We start from the raw sequence: 21,597 nt of genomic DNA on the forward strand, positions 1-21,597 counted from the left end.
TAATATTACTAGAATTTTTTAGGGTTGCATCGGAGATGCTCTTATAGTAGGAGTAGATAACTTTGATTTAACTACGTTAATTAAGCCCCGACTCTTAAATCTGATTTTGATCAGATGAAAGTTATTTAAACCCAAAAGTATAGAGTTATGGAAGTTTAGTCAAAAATATTTTCGAGAATATGTTTTATTCTTTTCAATTCTAATCATTCGGTCGTGTGATCCAAACGATCAAGAATCGTTGGATATCAAGGTAGTTAAAAACCGAGTCCATAAATATGACTCCCGTTCTCAGAAGAAAATCTATATAACAAAACACAAAAGTTGTGACTAGGACAAGCTGACTAGGACCAATAAAGAGATAAATTGCCAACTGGATTGGAAGATGAAACCATGCTTTAAATCTTAACCATTGAACTGGGATAGCTGGACATTTGCGTTTTCAAATTCCCCGTTTGTAACTGTGTTTCGTTGGTTCAGTAAAACACCAATCGTTCAACTTTCGTCCTTCCAACTCCTCACTCCCTTTGTCTTCTCTCTTCTGTTAACCATTTCTCTTCACTCTCCTAACAAAATCGCTCACCCTAGGGTTCCACTACTTCTCAATCTCTTTATCCCATTTTCCCAAAGAGATTGGAAAACCCTCTCTTGTGTCTTGAATTAATATTATTGTTATAGTGTTTCAGATTTCTAAAGTAGGTAAATCTTTGTGTTTTTTTCAGCTGTCAGACTAATTATTCCATCTTCATTATTTTCATCCTTGGTAAGCTTAAAACAACGAAATTTTGTTTCACTTTTGGTGGTGGATTTGCTTCAATTCTTCTAAATTTCTCATTTCAGGTTTGGTTCTTCCTGAATGATGGGGAAATTGTATCAGTCGACGCGGGAAGGTTAGTATTTTTTCTTCTCAATCTGTTTCTCTGAATGTTTAATTTTAAAATTTTTGGTTTGGTGTTCTCAGAATTAGTTTGTGCTTCTTAGAATTTTGATCTTTCTCAATTTTTTTTTTTCAATTGAGTTCGACATGGTGATATGTTTCATTTAATACATGACGAAATGTTCTGTGCATACTACATGTTTGATGAAATGTGTATCTGAACTTCAATACATGCTGGGAATATTGTTCTCATATACATGATGAATTTACTCTTCTCATTTGGATCTTCTCCTTCTCAAGCTATCCATGAGAGATTTTTGGATGTTGAGGCATTCATAACCTATATCAAAACTCCTTATCTTTCATAACATATTTTTCTGAATCTGGGGTTTTAGTTCCAAAATAGATTGAAATCTGGTGGATTAAATGTGATTCTCAAAGCAGACTTCTCTGAACCCAATACAGCTAAAAGAAAGAAGGTCGTAAAAGGTAGCCGAAACTGAATTTCCTAAAGCCTATGATGAGCTTATAAAGAAAACAACGTTTCTCGACATTATCTATTTTCAACTTGAATCCAGATAGCAGAAAGTGAAGATCTTCCTTTGAGGAGCGTCCAGAAAGTCGGTCAGAATCTCTCCTTTCGAATTGCAGAATACTACTTTTAATTTTCTATTTTTGTGAAATCTTAGATAATCTAATTGTTCATTAAGCTCTTAAAAAGTATACGATCTCTATAAAGTTCATAAAGAAAGTGAATTTCTTATTATTTAATCTTAATTTGGGGGTGAGTTGTATAACTGTATGCTTTCATTGGACCTTACACACTCCCCAAGTTGTTTTGTTTGTTAAGTTTTTATCATGGATATGATTTTAGGACTCTAGGTTATCTCTGATTCTTTCGTCTTCCGGGTTTCTCTTTGTCTTGTTGATCTTCATTTCCAATTGAATATACGCGCAAAGAGAGAAGAGACTTTACAACATCCCCTAAGTTGTTTTGATTACTAAATTTTTATCCCTAAGTTGTTTTGATTATTAAATTTTTATCATGGATATAATTTTAGGACTCTGGGTTATCTCTAATTTCTTTCGTCTTCCCTTATTCTCTGTCTTGTTGATCTGCATTTACAATGTAATATACGCCGCAAGAATAGAGGAAACAACTTTCTAAGGCAGTAGTGGTGTTGGAGAAAACAGGACGAACAGAAAGATGAAGACCGATCCCCAGTTAAAGCTTTTAGTGAACAGTCATGCAAATCAGTTGAGTTTTTTCAAAATTTTCTTTTTTTGATCAACTTGTTTCGCATTTTGTTTTTGTTTTCTCTGGGGTTTTTTTTCATTTTTGGATTCATTGGAACCGTCTTTTGTGGACATATATCCATTTAAAGTTGTATGTGGAGAGCTTTCATTGGAGTTGGGGCTTGAGGAATGGAAACTACAGTCAGGGGAGCCTTTGTGAGAGCATGTGCCAAATCTCTGGATTGAGTTTAATAAGTTGTTGCCTGGTGCTCTTCATACCCCACTAGGTAGTAAGGTTGCTTTTTATCTTATTGGTAATATGATTTCTTAATATTGAATTTTGAGTTCCCTTTCACTGGCTTGTCTATATAATAAAACCAATTGCTTATGACTAGGATGAAGACAAACTCCAGAACTGATTCATCAGTGAACTTAAAGTTTCTCTCTATATAGAAACTTACACGTTTTATGAGATATAGCTTCGGTGGAGAGCAAAATTGATTTTAGAATGCAAACCACGTATCGATCATCACCAACTCCACTTACTCTCTATCTTCTTTCTTCTCAAATGGACGTCATTGCAGCTTTTCCTACAATAGTCACCAACAATGGCACCATATAGAAAGTCTTACTTGCCCATATTTTTCGAAAAAAATATCTCTGTTTAATTCTTTTATTATCTTCAATTCCAGGTATCCTAAGATGGGATTTATTGCCAACGTTGAGCCCTGCTTCATAATTCCAACAACTATCGTTGTAAACGAATCGTTCTTTCCTATTTTGATCATGGAAGATTGGTGATTTGGGTATATATGCGAATACTGTAATTTTAAGGTACCAAAATTATAACATTGCGTTTCTTCCTTATATATACTTTGTAAAATTTGGATGTTTCCGTATTGAATGAGTTTCTTGGTGAAATCACAATACGTCGAGGTCAACTGCTTTTGATTTATATTGATCTATGTTATGGAAAAATAGGGTTCATTATGTTGCTTTGTCATGTCCGTTCTAATAGCTTTGAGACAAATTTCCATTACGAAAAAATCGGTCATTAGATCAAGAAACCCTTATAGTTTCTCTCTAATAAAAGCTCATACGAGTTTGATCTCTAACAATTACTTATCGAATAGGTAAATGAATGTTATTTTATCTAAAGTAATCAAGTAAACCGTAATGACTTATACGAGTATATCTATTATGTTTTATCTCTTATCTTGATAAAGTAGAAAATTGTTCATCCGACGTTGATAAATTCATCTATTTTATGTACTAAATTTTGCAAACTCATGTGCAAATTTGTGTAATGACTTATACGAGTTTATCTCTATTCTGTTTTATCTCTTATCTTGATAAAGTAGCAAATTTTTCATCCGACCTTGAGATATTCATCTATTTTATGTACTAAATTTTGCAAACTCATGTGCAGGTTTGTGCGCTTACTTTGATGTTGAAGAATGCAGCTTAATCATTAAATGACATAGATACCACGAAACAAAAGCTATTTACGGGAGCTTACAAGTTGGCCTATTGGTTTCACTTCTCCAAATATATTCTGAAGTATCCTATCGTTTGTTAACTTACCTCTTGCTTGTATCAATGTTTATTTGTATCAATGTATATTGTATTTATTTCAATGCTCAAATTTAAGTAGTGTTATCTGTAAAAAGTAGGCATAAAATTAGGTGAAAGGACGAAGGTAGAATTGGATGTAGACATCATTTCTCTATATGCACAAGGGGGTAAATTTGCAAGTACTTTGTCTTCACCCTCTATTTCTTCTCAATTGTTTCTTCTCCCTCTATTGCTTCTCATATGTTTCTTTTTATGTTGACGGCGAGCTAGCGATAAAAAAAAGAAAGCGGAGGATGTGGACCTCCATTCGCGATTACTTTGAATGTTGATGACCTCCCCTATTATCACGGCTTATGGTGTCCGTAGTGGGAGGATATATGCTATTTGTTTTGGGCCCTTTATTTTGTTCTTTCGTAGTAAAACTACATTTATCTTTTTCCAATCATTCGTACATGTAATTAATTTAGTTGGGAGTGGTAATAACAAAATCTAATAAATGTTAGAAGAAATCTTTAGTATTTGAAAATGAAAGGTCATTCATCTTCATAATGCTTCTAACCTTAAAAAATCAAAAAACATCACAGTCCGTGCCGGAGGCACGGGTTATGCCTAGTAACTTAAAAAAACTGATACATATATATATATATATATATATATAACTTTATTTTCCTTTTTATTCTCTCTGCATTTTTCTCTGTCAACATTAACGAACAGGAACAAGGATTGCTTCCTCTATTCGTCTTAGAACAGTTAGATCCTAAGGGACTACGTCCAACACTGCCAAGCAATACTAAATCGGTAGCAGAAGCGTTTTTAGTGTTTAGGAAAGTCAGTTTGTGCCTCTCTTCCACCATCAGATTTGTTTTCTATTACAAAGATCTATAGCTTGGATTTATAAATGGGGTGGAACATGACACCTTTGCTGGGGATTCACCTATATGAGCGTGGAAGTTGGACCGTTTCCTATGAGAATATAGGTTTTTCTCTAGAGCACTCATGACTACTGGATATGTTCAAGGCTGATAACGAGCACAATTGAATGATCTTAGATGTCTCTATAATAATATGATCAAATAATTGTTTTTTTTTTTAGAAATTGTTTATCGTTAAATTACATCTTTACACCACAAAGAGCATCTCCAACGCAACATTACAAATATTTGGTTTATTTCAAATTAACTAAATTTAGAATTATAATTTTTTTTTTTAAATGTGATATCATTAATTAATTAAGGGTTCATGGGTATAAGGCCCAAAATAATGTTGAAAAAGGGTTTAGGGTCCAATCTTTTCAAAAAATGGGTTTTTAGTCCTTTTGCACTTTAGACCAAAAACCTTTAGTATATTGAACAATATACCGTCCCTGTCCCAAACTGAATTCCCGTGATTTTCTTAATCTGGGGCCAGACGAAATTTTAAACGGCATTTGGTACCGTGATTTTTGGTTTTAAAAAGGAAACGAAATCATCGATTTTCTCTCTCATCGAATCTGTTTTGCAAACGAAATCAATTTGCGTGATTGAGGGATTAAATATTAAATAACAGATATTTTCAAATCAATTTTCTCTCTCTTTACAAATTTGGAAACCAAATCAATTTTCTCTCTTTACAGATTTTGGAAATCAAATCAATTTTCTCTCTCTTACTATGTAATTTTTTTTCGATTCAAATCAATTTTGTCTCACTTAACTTTCAGATTTAGAAAGAGTATATTTTCTGGGATCAATTTAGGGTGATTTAGTGGTTAATATACAAAACGTATATATCACTTTCTCTCACTTAACTTTCAGATTTGGAAAGAGTATATTTTTCTAGGAACATTACAGCAGCATTTGTTTTCGTTTATACTCATACATAACCACACATCGAATACAAATATGAAACAAATTCGTAAATTATGTGTTATTTATGACGAGAAACCCATCATTTATCATGTATACAACGTAATTTATCAAATTACACATAAGTTCTTTTAAATTACACGTCGTTTACATTTTATTACAAAAAAAAGGTACAAAATTTTCTCTGGTTCAGAAATGGTGCCATCCATGTACTCTCCATTTGCAGTCTTGAACAAGACAAACAACGGTTACACGTTTTGAATCAATTTTGATGAATTTGAAATCATGCCATGTGTTTATACTATATTGTCGAAGAGCACCACCACGAAACAACTGACCAACTTCAGTAAATATTTTATCCTAGTCATCAGATTTTAGTTTTGTGGTCTTACTTAGATTGGATGATTCTGTAGGAAATTTCATAAGTAACAACAAAACTACAAAAAGAAAAACATATACATTTGTCAACAAAACATATAATTTACTAGAAACAACATGTATAATGGAGTAAATTATGCATACTGTTTGTTAAACATCATAATGTGTTGGGAGACGAATAGAACTTTAGTTTGAATCACAAGGTCACTGTTATGTGAAAAAATATGTATAATGTGCAATAAATTACATATAATTTTGGAACACTACACAATGTTTACATTCTGTTACAGTATAATTGTACAAAATCTTCTGTGGTTCAAATGTGTAAAGCGCAATAAAGTACATATAATTTTTTGCACAATACACATTGTTTACATTCTGTTACAGTAACATCGTACGGAATCTTCTATGGTACACATGTGTAATGTTCAATAAATGCACATAATTTCATGTAAATTACACATCGTTTACATTCTGTTACAAAAAAATGTACAGAATATTCTCTTTTATAAAATTGTGATGTTCAATAACGTACACATAATTTCGTATAAATTACAAATCGTTTACATTCAGTTACAAAAAAAAAGTACTTAATCTTCTCTGGATCAAAAATGGTATCGTTACCGGATCTGATATCAAGATATGTTCTAAACATCAAGATCTGTAACCTAAATCTAATGAAAAATAAAATAATACGTGGATACAAACATAACATAATCGAAGATAATGAATTAGTAAACAAAGATTTAACATTAATATCATAAATCGGTTATGAAGATCTTAGAGAGAGAAAATCATGAATAATGATGATTATTTGAAAAGATGATACAGAGATGAAATCGATTATAATGAAAATCATAAATATCTTTAAAGATGATGATGAAAAACATTAAAAAGAAAGATTAAACTCGTTACTTTAACCTCAGAAGCAACTGTTGATCTTAACAATGATTCGAACCTGAATCTTTAATGATGGAAATCGAAATAAACGATGGAGTTTTCAGCTGGTCTAATGAAGATGAAGCAGATTTCGAGAGTAAAAAATGGAGGTTGAATAAATGATCCGATTTTATAGAGAGAAAAACGGATTTCCATTTTGGAGAAGAATGAAGATAATGGTTGATTTTCATAGAATCGTGATTGGAGAGAGAAGGTGGGAGATAAAAATAGAAACCGATACAAATGGAGTATTTGGGAATTTTGAAGGAAAATCAGTTTTTATATATAAGGAAAGTTAGTTTAGGTATTATGATTTGATATGTATTCTAGGAATTTGTGTTTTCTCTCGAGATGGATACAAATGGACTAGATATCCGTTTACTTTAATATTTTGATTTACAAATCTTTTTTAGGATTAGAGAAGACTAAATATGTGTTTAGGGTCTGGTTTTTGGTTTATAAGCCCAAAATTTGTTAATAAAATATGAGTAAAACATGATAAAAAAAATATTTAGAAGCAAAAATAGTGATTTGAGAATTCGTTTTACAAAACCACCAAATTATTTAGTGGAGATTTCTTTTAGAGGGTGATTTGGTGTTGAAAGTTGTAGCTGGTCCAAGGAAACTTCAAAAAAACGAGGAATCATCATGTGACCCATGTACTGGTGTTTGCTATTAAAATTGTTTTTGACCTTTTCGAAAATATCTCTTTTCAAAATAATATCTTTATTTTGTGGTTAATGAGAAATTGTGCCCTGATACATAAGTAGAATCTATGTTTATAAAAAGCCACAACAAGTAAAAGCTCTTATCTCAAAGTTCAACAGTATCAAATTCTTCTACATCGCCAGAACTTACAATAATTCAACGAGTCCTTTTTTAAAAGGATTATCTTTGTCTCTGTTTATGTCTCGGGTTGGAACAAATTACTATAATTCGTCCCTGCCTACCAATCAGTCGACATTTTTCACAAATTTTACGTATAGAGGCCCTTATTTTCATATTTGTCATTCCTTACCTTAATTCCGAATTTAATCTACTCCTTGGAAGAAAATAAGTCTCTTGGAGTTCTGAACCTTCTTTTGTTTTGTAGAGGTCTAACTGCTTAAAACCGTTTTTTATTCGTAGTTGGAAGTTCTAAATAACGGATCAGTTACTTTTTGAGAAAAAGAAAGAAGTCTTTTCAATATTCCTTGAGTTCAAGTAGACATTATCAATCATGTAAAAGTCTAAAATCGAACAATGATAGAAAAGCCGATATCAGAATCGAACCGATGACCATCACATTACAAATGCGATGCTCTAATCTCTGTGCTAAGCGTGCACACATAACAGAAACTGTGTTGTGCATAGGAATTCAGTAAACTACTTGACTTGGATCTTAGGTGTTAGTGTTAGCTATTCATCATGAGTATTATATTATTATATAACGTTAATGTTAGAATATAGCAGTTTTGCTATTATGTAAAGTTGTTAATTATTGTAATATTCATGAATAGGGAAGTTTCCCAAGTTTCCCAATATTCATGAAAAGGGTAGTTTCCCATTATTCCTAAATTACTTCCATATGTAAATCCCTTGTAAACCTATAAATACTTGTGTAAATCAATGAATAAAACACACAGAGAATTCTTCTCATATTTTTCTCTCTCTCTTTCTTGTCTTCTCTCTCTGTGTTCAACCTATTATTATTCAAGAGGTATTTCCCTCTTCACATGGTATAAGAGCCAATTCAGTTTTTTTAATAATCATTTTCTTCTATCATGACTACTACTGAAGTCGATTCTGGAGACTATACTCCTAATTCTCCACCTAATCCGGTGTTTGATGTTCATCACTCTGACTCACCAACTACTATTCTCATCACTCCATTATTAACCGGAGATAACTATGCCTCTTGGTCAAGAGCCATGAAGATGGCTCTTCGAGCTAAAGATAAATTCGGGTTTGTAGACGTTCTATTCCCAAACCCACTTCTCCAACTCAATTACACTCATGGGGAAGGTGTAATGATCTTGTCAGTAGTTGGATTATCAACTCTATTGCTCCGGATATTCGGTCTTCCGTTTTATACGATGAAAGTGCCGCCGATATTTGGCGTAATCTTTATGAAAGGTTTTTTCAAACCAATGCCCCCAAAATTTATCAATTGAAACGGGCAATTTCATCCTTCAAACAAGAAGGACATGATGTCTTCTCCTATTTTACTCAACTCAAAACTCTACAAGATGAGTTACAATCCCTTATGGTAATCGATCCATGTATTTGTGGTCAAGGGAAATCGTTACTTGATCGTACTAATAAAGAACGTGCTATGGAATTTCTACAAGGGCTCCATGACCGTTTTTCGGCAATTCGAAGTCAAGTTCTGTTAGTGGACCCTTTTCCGTCAATGCTAAAGATTCATTCTCTTGTCAAACAAGAAGAAATCCAACAAAATATCATGGCCGCTACTTCCAATTCACCGGAAGCCGCCACCCTTTCAACATACAACAATGATCAACGAAATTTTCGAATGGAGAAACCAAACGCTCAACGTCCTAAACGAGCTCGTTCCTTTTGTGACTATTGTCAACAACATGGCCACGCCCGGGCTACATGTTATCAATTAAACGGTTACCCAAACCGATCTAACTCGGGTACTCGGCCAAATCGCCCACCACGTCCGACCGGTCCACTTGCCGCCACCGTAACCGAGACGGTTGATCCTCCAACGGGAGCACCTCTAGCCACCTCATTAACTCAAGAGGAATATCAAGGTCTTCTTTCACTTCTCGATCACCAACGCCATTCTAACATCACTTCCCATCCTACTCAAGGATCTACCGACGCAGGTATTAACTTTACAGGTATTCAATTCCTCTCTTCTCCTTAGGTTATTGATTCCGGTGCCTTCAAACATATATGTAGTTCTTTATCTCGTTTCTCACATTATGTTGATGCTCCACCTCAATGTTTTGTCCGTTTACCGAATGGTAAACGTATTCAAGTACGTCACATTGGAACGATTGTTTTCAATTCAAATTTAATTCTCAAAAACGTTTTTCATGTTTCGGAATTTAAAATCAATTTAATTTCTGTCTCCCAACTCACCAATCTATTCGATGTTTAGTAACATTCGATTTTTGCTCATGTGTCTTTCAGGACCCAGTGACAAAAACGAGGATTGGACTTGGTGATCTCCATGAAGGACTATATTTTCTCCGCACGGATATTAGGATTTGTTCCTTTTCAATTTCTAGTAATAGTCTATATAATAAAGATGTTTCCGATATTTGGCATTGGCGCCTCAGACATCCTTCTTCTTCTATTTTTAAGTCTTTAATTTCAAGAACTCAATGTATGAAGTCAGTTTCATTCAATAAAAATCCGTGCGAAATTTGTCCCTTGTCCAAATTTACACGTTTATCTTTTCCGTTAAGCAATTCTGCTTCTTCTCGTCCCTTTGAATTAATTCATGCGGATTTATGGGGACCTTTCTCCGTCCCCTTAAACTCTGGTTGTCGTTATTTCTTAACTTTAGTGGCCGATTTTACTTGTTGCACTTGGATTTTTTTTAATGTCACATAAATCCGACACTACTCAATTTCTCAAGAATTTTTCTAATTATATATCAACTCAATTTGATTCTTCCATCTCCAATTTACAATCCAGACAAGGAACGATTCCTATTCCGAAAATTCAATCAATCCGATCTGATAATGGTATGGAATTATGAATCATGAACTTCAATCATGGTTCCGTAAGAAGGGCATTATTCATCAAACTAGTTGCCCTCATACTCCTCAACAGAATGGCATCGTCGAAAGAAAACATCGACACATTCTGGAAGTAGCACGCTCCTTACGACTTTAAGCCCATCTCCCAATTTCCTTTTGGGGTGAATGTGTTCTAACGGCAGTATATCTCATCAACAAATTGCCAACACCAACATTACAAGGCATTTCTCCTCATGAAAAACTCTTGGGTTCTCCTCCCAAATTTGACCATCTTCAGGTCTTTGGATGTCTATGTTATACTAGACGTCCTTTGGTAAAAACAAAGTAAGATTCCCGAGCATCTCCGGGTATTTTCGTCGGTTATCCCCACAATCAAAAAGGATATCGCGTTTTTGACTTGAATTCTCGTAAAATAATCACCTCTCGTGATGTTCTTTTTTACGAAGATAAATTTCCGATGTTGTCTAAACATCCGATCCCTCATCCTCCTCCTTACCGACCGATGGTCTCCATCCACGATGATGGTACTTTTAATTTTCCGAGGACATCACAATCGGCTCCTCGTCAAGTCTCTCATCAAGCGTCTGATGTGCCTATAGGCACTCCTTCACAGCTTTCCGGCTCTGTTCCTTCCACTTCGGGTCAGCCCGACAGCGACTCCTCTTCGGGCACCCCTGGGCACCTCACGGATCCATCCCAGAGCCCGGCCCCCTACTCCATCGACCAGGTACCCACATCTCTAGGGGCGCCTACTCCCGATGATCCGATTCATCCTCCACGGCCATCACGCAACCGCCGACCACCCACTCATCTCAATGATTACATCTGTCACTCTTACCCGGATTCTAATGTGGTATACCCTCTTACTCAATATCTAAATTTTGAACAATTCTCGGGTTCTTATCAAGTCTTTCTCAATTCGGTAATCACAACCGTTGAACCCACTTCTTTTTCTCAAGCCGTCAAATCACCTCATTGGCGTGAGACTATGTCTAAAGAAATTGTCGCTTTAGAATCAAATAACACATGGACCATTACAGACCTCCCTTCTGGAAAAAGAGCCATCGGATGTAAATGGGTCTACAAAATCAAATTCAAAGCCGATGGTTCCATTGAACGTTACAAAGCCCGTCTTGTAGCAAAAGGATACACACAAATCGAGGGTCTCGATTTTCATGACACCTTTGCCCCCGTCGCAAAGTTAGTTACTGTACGCGTTCTTCTATCAATCGCGTCTATTAAAGGTTGGTCTCTCCACCAACTAGATGTAAATAATGTCTTTCTCCAAGGCGACCTCGATGAAGAGGTCTTCATGAAATTACTTCCCGGTTTCTCCAAACAGGGGGAGTCCAAAGTCTGTCGCCTTCAGAAATCTCTCTATAGCCTTAAACAGGCATCTCGTCAATGGTTCTCAAAATTTTCATCCGGCCTTATCAAGAAGGGTTTCACTCAATCCCTCTCTGACTATTCATTATTTTCTCTCTGCACATCTTCCGTACATCTATACGTTCTAGTTTACGTAGATGATATTGTCATCACTGGAAATGATGAATCCGCCATTTCCAAACTTAAATCCTTTCTCCACACCACTTTCTCTCTCAAGGATTTGGGTCCTCTTAAATATTTTTTGGGGATCGAGGTCTCCCGATCCTCCAAAGGCATATTCCTTTGCCAACGCAAATATGCCCTTGACATCATTAAAGACTCTGGTCTTTCAGCATGTCGTTCTTCTCCTTTCTCAATGGAACAGAAACTTCGCCTCAGTCCTTCCGATGGTGATCCTCTTCCGGATCCCACCGTTTACAGACGGCTGATTGGTCGTCTTCTCTATCTCACCGTAACACGTCCTGATATCTGTTATATGGTCAATAATCTTAGTCAATTTCTACAAAAACCCAGCACTACTCACCTTGATGCTGCTCATCGGGTCCTTCGTTATCTCAAAGGATCCATTGGCCATGGCCTTCTTCTCTCTTCTTCCAGTTCTCTACACATCACTGGATACTGTGACTCTGACTAGGCTGGATGCCCCTCCACTCATCGTTCTACCACGGGTTACTTCACTATGTCGGGTTCTAGCCCTCTCTCTTGGAAATCCAAGAAACAACCAACGATTGCTAAATCTTCTGCTGAAGCAGAGTATCGTGCGCTAGCACATCTCACTAGTGAGCTTCAATGGCTGAAGTACCTTCTCAAAGATCTTGGCATCACACATTCTTCACCCATGACGGTTCACTGTGATAATAAAGCCGCTCTCCATATCGCCGATAACCCAGTCTTCCATGAACGAACAAAATATTGAGATTGATTGTCACTTCGTTCGGGAAAAGATCAAAGCAAATGTCATCGCTCCTCGTTTCACACCAAATTCTGAACAACTAGCGGATATCTTTACCAAACCACTAGGAGTTGATGCATTCAAGACGATTATTGGCAAGTTGGGCCTCACGTCCCTTTCGGCTCCAACTTGAGGGGGAGTGTTAGAATATAGCAGTTTTGCTATTATGTAAAGTTGTTAATTATTGTAATATTCATGAATAAGGAAGTTTCCCAAGTTTCCCAATATTCATGAATAGGGAAGTTTCCCATTATTCCTAAATTACTTCTATATGTAAATCCCTTGTAAACCTATAAATACTTGTGTAAATCAATGAATAAAACACACAGAGAATTCTTCTCATATTTCTCTCTCTCTTTCTTGTCTTCTCTCTCTGTGTTCAACCTATTATTATTCAAGAGGTATTTCCCTCTTCACAGTTAACATAAGAATTAATATAACGATAAATAGAATGATATATGATATCCAATTTTTATTATGCGCCTCTACTTCTAGCATTGGGTAGACCTCATACAATAACTGTCCTAGTTATACCGTATCTTTTGTGTCATTTCTTCTGGAACAACCACAAATACGACAAGCTAGCTAAATGGACTATAAAAACACAAGGCAATAAATAATGGAAATACATTCTAAAGCTTATTTCTGATATGTACTGTAATCACATTTTTATTTATTAGCTATATATATACGTAACTTTCAACAAAAAAGAAGAATATGTAATTCAACAAAAACACAAAAAAAAAATTAACCGTTGATTGTATTAATATTTAACCACAAGAACCCATACATACACTTTCGAATAAAAAATCAAACATTTCAACCCTCCAACAAGAAAAAGTTATTTTATTTGTAACTTATGAGATTCATCTTATTAGGAATCGTTAGTCTTCAAAATAAATATCTTTTCTACAATCCCATAAAGCTGGAGTCTGTATTTTCGACCCAAATTCATTAATGTTGTATAGGATTCCTTTAGCTATCTTACCGAGTTACTTCAGAAACCACGCAACCTAGCATAATGAATACTTACTAAATTAACAAAATAATCGTACTCTATGCGAGTTACTCGAGTAATTTAATATATTATAATGTCAATTCGTGAAATTAATTTTTTGCTCCGTTTCACATTGACAATTCAAAATTGTTGTTAAATAATAAACATTTTAATATAAATTAAAGTAATAATGTAAATTAAGTTGAGTTGTCTTTTTTTTTGTTGAAAGTAAGTTGAGTTGTCTCTTAACGAAACCTAAAATAACTGGAAAAAATTGGGTTAAATAAAAATTGTTTTCCTTCTTGGGCATTTCTTCTCCAACTACCACCATTGGTCAGCCACCACCAGCCAACAACCAGCAACGCACCTCCATCTCTGCCTCCCTAACTTTTACTAATTTGTGAGTATGATGCAGCTTACGATATTATTACTAAATTTTTAGAAATAGTTTGAAAAAAAAAAAGACTATTCGTAGTGGCGATACAAAAAAACTTGAAACTTGTTACATGACCTAACAATTAAGGACTGCAAATACTGTGTAACATCCTTCAACAAACTTTGTAGTTCTATGATTTCATTCCATCTTTCTACTACATATAGAACTTAGGTTTTATAAGGTTCCTGCTTTTGATCAGGAAAGTTGATGTAGCTAAGTTGGTTTACTATGTAAACCATTTAACATGATGCATGGTGCTCGAGTCTTGTGAATTTAGTACACTTTTTAAGGGGGACGGTGGTTTTGTCTAAAAATATTTCAAAAATGGCAGACCACAACAATTTTAAAATAGTTGTTTAGTGAACTTTAGTCCCATACTGATAAAATTATAAAATTGAGCTATTGTCTTTTTCTTTTTTCCTACTTTTAAAAATATTTTCGTTAATTTACTTCGATTTTTTTCTTTTCACTATTTCTACAGGTTTTTACTCTTTCACCATTTTTTTGCTGATCTTTTTTTTGTGACGATGTAAAAATTTGTTTTTCATTCCTGGGTAGGGGTGGGAATCGGTCCGGACCGGTCGGTACCGGACTCTAACTTCATCGAACCGGTCGACTCGGACATAAACTGTTGGTGACCACCTATTTACTCGGGCGGACTCGGACGGTCGTTCTCAAGAATTCTTTGTCCATTGACCGTCCAAAACCGTTTATTTTACCGGGCCAGTCGGACACCGGACGGTTTCGGTCCGGGCTTTCCAATAAAATTTACTTAAATTCAGAACTTTATTTTTATTACCACAAACAAAATTACTTACAAATGAAGGTGTTTAACCAAGAAATCAAAAGTAAATATAAAAAAGAAAAAACCATAGTTGATCATCATTTGACAAGATATAATTAAGCCATGTACTAATGTTTGGTCTTCTAGAGGACTATATGACTATAGCCAACGACCACCATATACTCATATGTCTATAAAATTCAACGGTCAACTTCTAAAAATGAGGGCAGTTTAGTCGGTCAACCTATTCGGTCACTCGTACCGGTCGGTTATTTGGACGGTCTATATTGGTCGGTCGGTTAGCGGTCGGTCCTTCGACATAGAATTTTGACCGTGACCGTCCGCCAATTCTTTCGGGCCGGTCGGCCATTGACCATTATGACCATCGGGTGTTCATGGACACTTTTTATCTCGGTCGAACGGGTCGGATAGCGGTCTTCCGGATCTTTTTCCCACCCCTATTCCTGGGCCAAATAATGGTCAACATTGACTATTGGAATCAATAGATTGACCTCAGCAACATATACATTATTAGAGGGGTGGCCAGAAAAGAGCTCTCCCATGTACCTTAGCCAGAGCCGGCCCTGGCCCAAAGCGAGCAAAGCCTCGCTTTGGGCCACCAAAATTTGGGGCTTCACTAACCCTCAAAACTGGAGGTGCCTATAATAAGATCATCCAAGCTGCAGCCGCAAATGAAACCCACAGTGGGCCTTATATCCCTCAACGCACATGAGGGTCACCTTCCCATTCCGTATTGGCGTCTGCCGTCTGGGATGTTCGTGGGTTACAAATAGTATTCCAGTTCGGCCCATAATTATGACTTAATCTACCATTTGGCCCCTACATTTAAGTATCTACCGAATCTGGCCCCAAATTATAATTCTCATCAACTAACTTTACTTTCACTTTTCCAATTTTCGTTTTTACCCTTCTTCTTTGAACTAGTTCCTTTCTCATTCTTTCTTTCTACTCTAACCCATGTTTGAAAACAACTCAATCATGAAGAAGTTTGGTTCAATCATCTACTTGCAAGTATCACACACAAACTTTTTATCTCCCATTTAAGAGACCCTCGCTCAGAATTTCAAAGGAAAACCTCAAGAAAGATTATGTCTCAGAAAAGAATTGATAGAGAATGGTATTCATAGTCTAGGTAAAAATAATATAGATAACTTGTAGCAACCTATTTCTGCCAATGACAAAAATCTCGTCAACGAAAACAAGAACTTTCAAATATATTTGATGATATTACAATATCATAAATTAGATTTTGAAAGACATTGATCATAAAATTCCGTAAAATATGTACAATTTGTCATATATACACGAAATTGAATCGAATTTCTTGTTCGTTGCGGCTAAAACTACGTATGGATACTTTTCAAGTTTCGACTTCTTTAGAAACCCAGGCAGGTGTGTGTGTACTTGTGTAGTATGTAAATCTTATATAATCTGTATGTGCTTATGTAAACTTTACTCTGTACAAGCCCATTTAGGCTCATACACATAGTTGGAACCTAAAAATTAATCTATCCTTTCATTCGAAAAATTGGCCTAGGAAATTTCAAAAAATTTAACTTTATACACATCCTAAGTAAAGGGCCACATTTGCTTAATTCGCTTCGGGCCTCAAAAAAGTTAGGGCCGGCCCTGACCTTAGCCAAACTCTAACAAGATTGACTGTTGGGAGGTCAACACGAGTCCCTTATGAGCGTAAAATTCTACTCCGGTTTACAGGCAAGCAGGGACGTATCTACAGCCAGGCCTAGGGGCCATGGTCCCCTTGGCTGGCTGCAAGCCTTATGTACTATTAATGGCTTCTTAGTACTGAATAAATAGTTTTGAAGTGACAACTAAACAGGTAACAAGCATGGGTGGGAAGGTAGTGGCTATGTTTAGAAAACAAGAAGAACGTGTGTTCAATCCGAGCAGCATTGCTTTTTTACTAACTTTGGTTTTGATTTTTGTCCTCAATCAACATCCAACAAAAGCAATTTTCTTAATATTTCTTTTAGATATTTTTGTTAACACCTTTTAATCGCTGGCATTAGTTAATTTTATCTCAAGAATCAGTTCTTTTTTTTTGTTGAAAGTCTCAAGAATCAGTTCTAAATAAATGAAAGAAATCATATAAACTTACAAAATCTTTTAGTTCAGTTTTGTTTTTCTCAGTTCAATAAAAAATTTGAATCTAACATTTTCTTTATTAAGTATTTTGCAAAGATAGTTTAAGTAAAACAAAATATCTTATACATTGTAGTCCATTGTAATTGATTGCACTACTTAGGACCAGCAAGTTGTAAATATGAATCTAACTGAGCTTTGAGATTCAAATTACCTATTTTATAATACAACTCCATAAATATGAAAAAATATGTTTTAATATTGGCCCCCCTCGATTTCTGGTCCTGGTTCCGTCTCTGCAGGCAAGCGAAGAGGTTGGTCAGAGTTAGTTCTACCGGATCAAGTAAACTCTTACTTAACTCTGCTCTGGTATGAAGAAGGCAAAAGCCCTGATCAGGTAAAATCCTACTTAACTCCTATAAATGTTACTGAAGGAGAAGTTTATGAGTCACATTTTGGGACTTCACCAGAAGACTTTGAGTTTGCAAAGGCCAATATGACCTTTTAGTTCAAATAGTGCAAAACCAGTCACTATTTCACATACTGTTCTAGATGCATCTGACCAAACACTTTGGTTAGCAGACACTGATGCTTCAAGTCATATGACTCATGATACATCTACTATGAAGAGTACAAGAGAAGACCTTTGCATTAGAATAAAATAAGGAAAAAAAGATAAAAGGGCAAAATCGGAAAGCTTAAATTTGACTTTTTAGTCAATGAATGGAAAAAACACAAAATGGGATAATCTCGGTATTCATGTAAACTTAGGGGGCCACGCGAGAAACTAGTCACATTTTAGGGGGCCAATCAGAAAATAACCCAGAAAAATGTATTTTTCTTTTGTTGAACTCAGAAAATGTAATTATTAGTTAGTAGTTAACTGGTCAACGTTAGTCCAGCCCTTTTAGCGAAGTAAGAAAAAGTCACAACTCCTTGGCCATATCCGAAATTTACCAGAGTTCTTTCCCAAAATAACTCTATTTTAATTCAATTAGAATAAAAAAAAGGGTTATTTCCCTAATGGCCCCCTACTTTGTGACCAGCTTCCTGCCTGGCCCCCTACTTTACAAGAAATACCCATATGGCCCCCTTCCGTTATAACACCGTTACTCTCTCTCTTCCATTTCTTTTCTCTCTCCTCCAGCATGTTTTCTCTCTCTGCCACCTCGTTAAACCAACCACATCATCGTCTTCACCGGCAGGGTCGCCGGCCGGCACCTTCAAACTTTTTTTTTTTCTCTCTCTTCTCTCTCTCTCTAAAAAAAAAAAAAATTTAAAAAATTCTCTCACCTCTCTCTTTCTAAACTTCGGCGAAGGGAAACCTTCGCCGGAGCTAGGTCTGTTCATCACGGACAGACCCAGATCAGGGTCTGTTCATCACGGACAGACCCAGATCTGGGTCTGTTCATCACAACAGACCCAGATCTGGGTCTGTTCATCACGAACAGACCCTGATCTGGTCTGTTCGTGATGAACAGACCTAACTCCGGTGAAGGTTTCCCTTCGCCGGAGTTAGAGAGAGAGAGGTGAGAGAATTTTTTGAAAAAAAAAATTTTTTTTTTTAGAGAGAGAGAGAGAAGAGAGAGAAAAAAAAATTTTGAAGGTCGCCGGCCGGTGACCCTGCCGGTGAAGACGATGATGTGGCTGGTTTAACGAGGTGGCAGAGAGAGAAAACATGCTGGAGGAGAGAGAAAAAAATGGAAGAGACGAGTAACGGTGTTATAACGGAAGGGGGCCATATGGGTATTTCTTGTAAAGTAGAGGGCCAGGCAGGAAGCTGGTCACAAAGTAGGGGGTCATTAGGGAAATAACCCTAAAAAAAACTAATATGTGGTTTCCTAGCCGAAATTTTATCACAGGTAACACATTTTTCTAGTTTTTTTCTTTAAAATTGTCGGCGTGCCTCAAATCCTTGACTTCTAAAGTGGACCACTAAACCTTTTACCACTCCAACCAAAGGTTGTTGGCCATTTTTCTAGTTATTCATCTCTAATCTAGAATCGCAGCCGGTAAAGCAATATCAGAGCCAATTCTTTTGCAAAATGACATAAATGTTGGGTTGCAAATATTTCTCCTAAAATGGCTTCACTAAAAATATTAGACAATTAATGACCAAACCTGGGAATAAAAATTCTAAAAGAGATTAGAGATGTATACCAAATTTAACAAACTTAAACTGGAATTGGTCATATCACCCTTACAACCATGAAAGGATGGATAAATTATCTCCTTATTTTAAAGTGTAAGATGTGAACTTTTGTTTCTTAGCCGAGAGACTATCACGTTACCGGCCAACCAAAGTCAGGTTAGGAACAATCAACTCCTTACTAAGAGAGATCGAGAGATTACCCCTAAAAGGAAAGTTGCATTTTTAATTTAGATTAAATTGGAAAAGTCAGCTTAGGAACAATCAACTCCTTACTAGAAAACAAAAGATTTAGAGAGAGAGAGAGAGATTACCCCTAAAAGGAAAGTTGCGTTTTTAATTTAGATTAAATTGGAAAATACGCTAGCTAGCTAGAAGTCTTCATTGGAGCTAATCTGAATTTCTTCCATACCACATTCCAACTTAATCCATTAAAGAGCACTCCCTACTAAGGCAAGAGCACTTAGATATAATACAAAAGTTTCAAAACTTTGTAGTGTCTGCAAGGAGGAAGTAGAAGATAGTGACCATTTGTTCCGAATGTGTAAGAAGGCAAGAGAAACTTGGTTGTGTTACCCTTTAAACCTAAGAGTTGAAGGTGAAGAGAATTTCAAACAATTATTATGTCGTTGGCTAGGAAGTAATGAGGAAGAAGGGGTAATTGAACTTCGGATTTATGTTATGTGGTTTCTGTGGAAAGCTAGAAATAATTGTGTTTTCGAAGGTATACTACCCGACGGGTATAAAATTATTAAAGAAGCTCAAGACATGCAAACTGAATTCTCGAATAGAAATACCAATATGGAACATCATATGAATCGTCTGGTGGTGAAAGAAGTGGATTGTTGGAAGCCGCCTCCAAGGGGTTTATTAAAAATCAATTTCGATGGGGCGTATTGCAATAATATAGCGGGAGCAGCTGCAGTGTGTAGAAATGAAGAGGGGAATTTTGTAATGGCGTTATCGAGTAGAACAAACGCATCGTCGGCAATGGAGGCCGAAGCTATTGCAGCTCGATTGGCAGTTCACCTAGCGCTTAAGTTACCGGAATATGGTTGTCTATTAGAGGGGGATGCAATGACTATTATAAAGGCTTGTTCGAAGGAGAAGGACAACATCCCGTGGAGAATCAGACCACTTATCATGGAAATTACAGAGGAAGCTTCGAGGCTACAAAATAATGACTTCTTTTTTTGTAATCGTGAAGCTAATAATGTAGCTCACACTCTTGCTAAACGTGCTTATAATAGCGATCTAAATCAGACTACGGAAATCTATCAGATTCCGAGTTATCTTGTAAGTTAGTTGGAAACCGATTTATCCAACATGAATTCAGGCTCTAATAGTTAATAAATTGAGGTATTAACCTCCTTTCACCAAAAAAAAAAAAAAAAAGCTAGAAGTCTTCATTCTTTGGGGTTATCGACAAGTTCGATATGAATCCCATCCACAGTAACTTCACCATGATGACCACATACTAAAGTGACAACCAAGTACCCAACATCTTCCACATTCATAATTTCAAGTAATTCAGTGATACCAATGTTCAATGTATGCTTCTGTCCATTATGTGGAAATGATGGGCTAGGCTTCCCATGAGGAATATTCACAAAACTACCAGCCAACTCTCCTTTGTCTGCACCTGCCTCACCTCTGTTTGTTTCTATTGTAACATAAACGTCCACCCGACCGGGCAGTCCATCTTTAAACTCAATGCTGTTAACGAAAAGAACTTCTGATGCGTTATCTTTTTCAGCACCTGTGCGAGATGTCTTCGGCCTCTTTACGATTACTCGGACGTTCCCATTAATTATCCGTGGATTAGATCCAAATTCAAAAACTTTGATAGGTGTCACAGCGGTTGACAAACTCATCTTATCCGCAGTTGCAGCTGTTTCCGTCATTTTGGAGACGTGAGTAAGGAAAATGATACAAAGACGAAGAATATTGAGAACCCAATTCTGCGAAAATCGAAATCAACAGTTCTCATGCTCTCTCTCACTCTCTCTCTGGACAGTCTCTATTTCAACTAAATAATGCCTTCGACAGCTAATTCGTATGAATAATTGGTGCTGAGGGGGCAGTTTTATCCAAGTTGCATGTGTATGATGCTTCTTTATATAGATCAATGAGGTGACTATCCTTAATTAGGATAAACTGCCCCCTCTCTAAGTCCACATGTGCGAGTGACATTTGTCAGAGGCCAC

The 21,597-nt window shown here is 36.1% G+C and overlaps 2 protein-coding genes and 2 long non-coding RNA genes across 6 annotated transcripts; 3 read left to right on the top strand and 1 right to left on the bottom strand.

The window, feature by feature from the left end:
• The first annotated feature begins 296 nt into the window (after positions 1-296).
• LOC147552061 (uncharacterized) lies at positions 297-1,625 on the top strand. 3 transcript variants are annotated; one of them, XR_015238467.1, is made up of 4 exons: positions 297-760; positions 838-1,203; positions 1,270-1,363; positions 1,453-1,498. It is a non-coding gene; the product is annotated as an uncharacterized LOC147552061 (long non-coding RNA). The 3 variants fall into 3 exon arrangements; XR_015238466.1 differs by having other exon boundaries at positions 426-760; positions 838-887; positions 1,453-1,625; XR_015238465.1 differs by lacking the exon at positions 1,453-1,498 and having other exon boundaries at positions 426-760; positions 838-887; positions 1,270-1,378.
• Positions 1,626-2,802: 1,177 nt separating this feature from the next.
• On the top strand, positions 2,803-3,878 carry LOC147552062 (uncharacterized). The gene is made up of 2 exons (XR_015238468.1): positions 2,803-2,944; positions 3,540-3,878. It is a non-coding gene; the product is annotated as an uncharacterized LOC147552062 (long non-coding RNA).
• Positions 3,879-19,930: 16,052 nt separating this feature from the next.
• Positions 19,931-20,695, top strand: LOC147552063 (uncharacterized). The gene has a single exon (XM_086668604.1). The coding sequence runs from the start codon at positions 19,931-19,933 to the stop codon at positions 20,693-20,695; it is 765 nt and encodes a 254-aa protein (XP_086524730.1).
• Positions 20,696-20,796: 101 nt separating this feature from the next.
• LOC147552064 (polyphenol oxidase A1, chloroplastic-like) lies at positions 20,797-21,294 on the bottom strand. Its single transcript, XM_086668605.1, has one exon. It carries the CDS (start codon positions 21,292-21,294, stop codon positions 20,797-20,799), a length of 498 nt encoding a protein of 165 aa, XP_086524731.1.
• Between the last annotated feature and the right edge of the window lie 303 nt (positions 21,295-21,597).

The sequence above is a fragment of the Eschscholzia californica genome, unplaced genomic scaffold (genome assembly GCF_041429995.1).
Source record: "Eschscholzia californica isolate CP2 unplaced genomic scaffold, dmEscCali1.0.p SCAF_3, whole genome shotgun sequence".
In the NCBI taxonomy this organism is placed as follows: domain Eukaryota; kingdom Viridiplantae; phylum Streptophyta; class Magnoliopsida; order Ranunculales; family Papaveraceae; genus Eschscholzia; species Eschscholzia californica.

Bases quoted from the DNA above. Each gene is read 5' to 3' on its own strand.
- LOC147552063 (XM_086668604.1), top strand. From the start codon at position 19,931: ATGTGTAAGAAGGCAAGAGAAACTTGGTTGTGTTACCCTTTAAACCTA.
- LOC147552064 (XM_086668605.1), bottom strand. From the start codon at position 21,294: ATGACGGAAACAGCTGCAACTGCGGATAAGATGAGTTTGTCAACCGCT.